Source organism: Panthera uncia, chromosome B4 (genome assembly GCF_023721935.1).
Source record: "Panthera uncia isolate 11264 chromosome B4, Puncia_PCG_1.0, whole genome shotgun sequence".
In the NCBI taxonomy this organism is placed as follows: Eukaryota; Metazoa; Chordata; class Mammalia; order Carnivora; family Felidae; genus Panthera; species Panthera uncia.
In genome coordinates this window covers 77,313,512-77,319,855 of record NC_064809.1, presented here as the reverse complement: position 1 = coordinate 77,319,855, position 6,344 = coordinate 77,313,512, and the positions used below count along the sequence as shown (strand labels likewise).

Here is a 6,344-nt window from a genome sequence, read left to right as displayed (position 1 = left end):
CCTCTCCAAGTCTCGGACCATGACCTCTACTCTGAACCCACTTCCAGGGGCAGGACCCCTAATTCTCACCTCACCCAGGTGCGGCGTCCATCCCAGGCTCTTCTCGTTGCTATTTAAGAAGTGTCTCCTGTTCCTCTGAGTCCCTGGCACCCCCCAGGAACTCCACAGTGAGCTCGGCCTCCTGCCTCCTGGGTCAGGCTGTTAGGCTGCAGTCTGGACCTCTCTCTCCTTCTGTGAAACCATCTGAGCTCTGCCCTGAGGCCCAGGGCTCTTGGCTGGCCCCTCCACCTCCCATCCTCTTCAACTCTTCCTGGAACCCCCTTGGTTCTGCTCTCCAGGCCTCCGGGCCTCACCCCAGGGTTTTGCTCTTCCTTCTACACTTTCTCGTCTCTCCCTAAGCAGCGCTTCCCTCTGTCCACAGGAGGAAGCTCACTATGGCTCCAGTCCCCTGGCCATGCTGACAGCGGCGTGCAGCAAATTTGGTGGCACCAGCCCTCTGCGGGACTCAACGACACTGGGCAAAGCAGGCGCAAAGAAGCCATACTCTGTGGGCAGTGACCTTTCAGCCCCCAAAACCATGGGGGATGCCTACCCAGCCCCCTTTTCAAGCACCAATGGGCTCCTCTCACCTGCAGGCAGTCCTCCGGCACCCACCTCGGGCTATGCCAATGACTACCCTCCCTTTTCCCACTCATTCCCTGGGCCCACGGGCACCCAGGACCCTGGGCTGCTAGTTCCCAAGGGCCACAGCTCTTCTGACTGCCTGCCCAGTGTCTACACCTCTCTGGACATGGCACACCCCTATGGCTCCTGGTACAAGGCAGGCATCCATGCAGGCATCTCACCGGGCCCAGGCAACGCTCCTACTCCTTGGTGGGACATGCATCCTGGGGGCAATTGGCTAGGTGGTGGGCAGGGTCAGGGTGATGGGCTGCAAGGGACACTGCCCACAGGCCCTGCTCAGCCCCCACTGAACCCCCAGCTGCCCACCTACCCATCCGACTTTGCCCCCCTTAATCCAGCTCCCTACCCAGCTCCCCACCTCCTGCAACCAGGGCCCCAGCACGTCTTGCCCCAAGATGTCTATAAACCCAAAGCAGTGAGCAACAGCGGGCAGCTGGAGGGGAGCAGTGGGGCCAAACCCCCTCGGGGCGCAGGCACAGGGGGCAGTGGCGGATACGGAGGCAGCGGAACAGGGCGCTCCTCCTGCGACTGCCCCAACTGCCAGGAGCTAGAGCGCCTGGGGGCAGCGGCAGCTGGGCTGAGGAAGAAGCCCATCCACAGCTGCCACATCCCCGGTTGTGGCAAGGTGTACGGCAAGGCCTCACACCTGAAGGCCCACTTGCGCTGGCACACGGGCGAGAGGCCCTTCGTCTGCAACTGGCTCTTCTGCGGCAAGAGGTTCACCCGTTCGGACGAGCTGGAGCGCCACGTGCGCACCCACACCCGGGAGAAGAAGTTCACCTGCCTGCTCTGCTCCAAGCGCTTTACCCGAAGCGACCACCTGAGCAAGCACCAGCGTACCCACGGCGAGCCCGGCCCAGGGCCCCCTCCCAGCGGCCCCAAGGAACTGGGGGAGGGCCGCAGTGCCGGGGAAGAGGAGGCCAGTCAGACGCCCCGACCTTCGGCTTCGCCGGCCCCCCCAGAGAAAGCCCCTGAAGGCAGCCCAGAGCAGAGCAACCTGCTGGAGATCTGAGCTGGGTGGAGGGTCTCCAGCCCCAGGGCTGCCTCGCCAGCCTCTTCTGGCTTCGTGGACCACTGCTTGTCCCTCACCCCCTTTTGCCCCTTGCATGCTGCCCTTGGGGCTCTTGCCGGCTCCCCCCTGGCCATTCTGGGCCTGGGGGTCTCCCAGCATGCCTCCTCAGCTCACCCCTCCCAATGCCTCGAGCCTGTAGTGCAAACTCTCATCTCAGGCCCTCACCTCGTGCCTGATTTCTGCACTCTGGCTTCCTAAGTTCTTCCCTCGCTTCTGCTCACGGCTTCCCTCTCCTCTGCTTTCACAGCATCATCTCATTTTCCTTCCATCTGGGCTCTCAACGCTTTATTTCTCCATCTCACTAACTCCTTAACAAAATCCTTTGTCAAGATCAGCTTCCCAGGCTGATTTCCCACTATCACTTAGCTTCCAGGCTCCAGTCTTCCCAATTTCTTATTCCACTAGCTTTCCATGCTCCAGAGCGTTCTTTTTTGTTTGTTTGTTTTTTGTTTTTGTTTTTGTTTTTTTTTTACAAACACATGATGATGATGATGATAATTTATTGCCCCCCGGGTGGCCTCTTCATTAGGGACCAGAGTTAGGGGGATTGGGGTTAGTGACCTGGCAGGGAGCAGGGTGCCAAAAGTGGGGCAGACCAGTGGGGATCTGATCCCAGAGATGGGGTGACCCCAGGGTCAGGGAGGCTGCCCCAAGGCCTGTATATTTAACCCCTATGTTCCAAGAGAAATGAATACTAATAATAATAATTCTATTTATCTAAGTTATGATGACAGGTCAGGTAGAGTGAGCTGGGGAGGGAAGGAGGTCCATTTCTGCTATGGAAATTTTAGCTAAATGTATCTCTGTTTAGAAAAAGTGTTAGTGGAGATCTTGTTAATAGAATTTCTATCATCAGGGTCTCAGTTAATGGGGTTTCTCTTTTAATGGAATCTCTGCTAATAGGGTTGGTTAGCTAGATCTCTGTTAAAGAGTTGATGGGGGGGGTGTCTCTCAATTAGGGATCCCTAGTATTCCCAGCCCCAGCCAGAAGCTGTGAAACCTCAAGCCCTATGGAGGGGAGGACTGGAATGTACCCCAGCTTCCTTGACCCCAGAGCAGGTTCTTCCACTGCCCCTCCCCTGACACCATGACCCCGGCAGGCTAATCCCTTGTTGCCATGGTTATGGAGAGCTTGCAGCTGCCATCCCGGACACGCTTTTTTGTGGAAGCCCACCTAACAGGAGGAGCACAATGGTTTGGATGTGCCTCTCCTAAAGAATAGGTGGGGAAGGCTTTCTCTGGGATCAGATTCAAGTAAATCGAGTATTTATTGAGTGCCTATTCTGTACAAGGCACTACTAGGCCGGTGCCTAAAAGCCATGAGAAAGAATTTATAGAGCTAGGAGGACAGAGGTCCCCAAGCTGATTTGGGGTTGCGTCCACAGGGCCCTCAACCTGGGACTTCCAATGCTCCCAACTCCACCTCTGGTGACTTTTAAAGCCGCTTCGTGCCTTTGAATGCCTTTCCTGTGACTTTGGATCCTCCTTTTCTGTCTCCTGCTTCCTCAAGGCCCCAAGTTAAAGGGTTAAAGCCTCTGGAGCTTGGGGAGAGGGTAATATTGGGGAAGGGAAAGGATCATGCCCTCATGGAGTCTTTTTTTTTTTTAATTATTATTATTATTTAATAAAAAATTCGATTTTAACTTTTGTCCTGGTGAGAAAAGAAAAAGAGGAAGGAAGAAGAGTGAACCACAGGATTTTTCCTTGGCAAACTGGGCACTCCCCACGGGCATCCTATCGTGCCCGTTGGCACACTGTGCCCGCGGCAGCCAGGCCCTCGGGCGGAGGTCAGTATTCGAGCGCCCAGAGCTCTCCGTGTCGAGTCGGGAAGGCGGGGAGGTTTCCTCCCCGGCTCTTTCCTGCTTCTACCTCCGGACTCCGGCCAGGGCAGGGAGCCGGCCGGCGCGCCGGCCCCGCGATCCCCGCGCTGACTACTGCGCCGCCCCGAACCGGTCCCGGCGGGCGGCCCCGGCCTGGCACGTAACCGCCCCCTGCCCCGGGCCTGCAATCAGCCGTGCCCGCCGCCGAGTTAGCGGACGAACAAAAGCCACTCTGTGGCGGCCAGCCCGGAGCCACAATAGGGCTTTGTGCGGCCCCCGCCCCCGGGCTCCCCCGCTGGGCTGAGGGGGCGCACGGGCGGCGCCCCCGGCGACCGTCACCCCCCCCCCCACACACTCCCGCCGGCTCGGGAGGCGCTGCGGGCGGGCTCGGACCGCCAGCCCCCTCCTCAGCCGGCCGCCGCGGCCGCCCCGTCCAGGTGCGAACCCTCCTGCCCTCAGGCGGGGCGCGCCGCTTCAAAGGGGCTTTGAAGAGGGCCGCGTTCCAGGGCTCCTCCCGCGGACTGGGGTTGGGGGCCGCGGCGGAAGAGACGCGGGGTGGGGGAAGGGGTCCCGGGCTCCCGCCCCCATCCCGCCGGGCAGGCTCCCCGGGACCCCCCAGGGCCTGGCCCTCTCGCCTCCCTGTCCCCGCCTGTCCGGTGCCAGCCCCCACCCGCCGCGGCCTCGCGGTCCTTCCCTCCCGGCCCCTCGGCCCCTTTCATCTTCCCTAGACTCCGCTTGGGGTTTTGCTGGTTTCTGGGAGATAAAAACCGCCTCAAATAGCGGCGGCGCGCTGCCAGGACAAACAGGGCCCGGCGGGCCATGTGCGCCTGGTTACCGGCCCTGAGCCGGGGCGCCGGGCCTCTGCGGGCCGATCTCCGGGCACGCAGGCTCCAGCGGCGCCTCCCGCCTCCCAAAGTCGAGGGCCCCTTTAAAAGCCTCGGGCAGGGCCGCTGCCTCGGTTTCCCGCCCAGGTCGTAGGGAAGCCCCCCCCCCCCCCCATTTGGAGACCGCCCGCTGAGCTCTCGGAGTTCATGGGGGCGGTGGGTCACAGTCTCTGTGTTGCCGGGGCCGCCGCGCCCCCTGGTGAAGTTAGTGGGAAGTGCGCTAGGCCTGGAGGTTGGCCTCCCAAGAATCCGCAACTCGTGAAAAACACTGGACAAACCTTAAACACGGGGCAGGCGGGGGTCCGATGTGAATACACGGCGCACTGTTCCTCCTCCCCAGTTCACATTACAGGGTGAGAGGAAGGCCCCTAACCCGTAATTACAACACAACCTGTTGGTGAAACTCAGGCTTCACCAAAAGGAGGTGGAAGTTGCAGGCCTAGTCCGCAGTGATTTCTTGGGGGATATGTATGGGTTGGATGGTGCCATGATTGAGGTTCAAGCAAAAACTTTGTCGGCGGGTTCTTAGTGCTCCCCACTAACTGTCAGAGTCATTGACTCCCTCTTTTCCTCCAAAGCCTGTACTGCTTCCCCTTCTCAAGGAGAGCTTTTCCAGCCAGTTTCCCCAACTACCCTCGGCTTTTCTCTACATCCTTTAAGTTTTCTGTAACATTCCAGGTGACGGTGAACTAACCTAGCAAATTAAACTGAGGCTATTTAAAATTTGGTCTGTGCAGTATTACGTGGGAGGCGTTTTGGAAATACAGCTTAAAAGCTCCACCGCAGAATCTGCGTTTTTAGCAGGATTCTCTGGTGGGTCTATGTTCACTAACATTTGGAAAATACTAGAGTGGAGGAGACCCATGGCTTTCTCCTTGTTAAGGGCATTTTCAGAGGAGACTTCTTGTTTTCTGACCCTGGAATAACTCTCTTGGGGGCAACTTTTCATGTAGAAGGAAGGGGCAGACAGAGTCCACGAATGCTAAACTTAGAACGCCCCCTAGTTTCTCCAACTTGACTGGCAACTCTTAGGAGCAGTGACTATGCCTTCTACATTTCTGTGTCCCCAGAACAGGGTCCTTGGAATTGCTCATTAACCTTTGTTAAATGAATAAACCAGGGGCACCTGGGTGGCTCAGTGGGTCAGGCACACGCCTCTTGATTTCGCTCAGGTCATGATCTTGCTGTTAGATTGGGCTCTGTGCTGAGACAGCGCTGAGCCTGCTCGGAATTCTCTCTCCTTCTCTCTCTGCCCTTCCTCTGGTCGCTCTCGCTCTCTTTCAAAAGAAATAAACATTGAAAAAAAAATCAATAAATCAAAGCCAAGGTCACCAAGTTCATGGCAGAGTTATGGCTAATCAAGTGTTTAGTACTTTATGAATTATTAAATGGCTTCATTTCCATTATTTTGTATGGCAAACAACCATGTGAAATAATGAGGACAGTGCAAAAGTGAGGAAGCTGAGGCTCAAAGAATTCAAAGACTTTTCCAAAGTCACACAGCTGCAAGAAGAGGAGCTCCAATTCTGCATTCTAGCTCCATCCTTTGGAATTAGAATAAAATCAATCTCACTTTTATTCTTTTTAAAAAAGATTTTATTTATTTACTTATTAAATTAAAAAAAAATGTTTATTTATTTTAGAGAGAGAGAGAGAGGCAGAGTACGAGCGAGGGAGGGGCAGAGGCAGAGGGAGACACAGAATCCAAAGCAGGCTCCAGGCTCTGAGTCGTCAGCACAGAGCCGTAGGTAGGTCTCCAACTCACCAACCGTGAGATCATGACCTGAGCTGAAGTGGGACATTTAACCCACTGGGCCACCCAGGCGTCCCAAGGTTTTATTTTTTAAGTAAACTCTACACCCGACTTGGGGCCCGAGCTCGCTA

The 6,344-nt window shown here is 56.7% G+C and overlaps 1 protein-coding gene across 1 annotated transcript; it reads left to right on the top strand.

The window, feature by feature from the left end:
- Positions 1-406: 406 nt before the first annotated feature.
- On the top strand, positions 407-1,808 carry SP7 (Sp7 transcription factor). Its single transcript, XM_049625582.1, has one exon. The coding sequence runs from the start codon at positions 455-457 to the stop codon at positions 1,694-1,696; it is 1,242 nt and encodes a 413-aa protein (XP_049481539.1). The 5' UTR covers positions 407-454; the 3' UTR covers positions 1,697-1,808.
- The last annotated feature ends 4,536 nt before the right edge of the window (positions 1,809-6,344 follow it).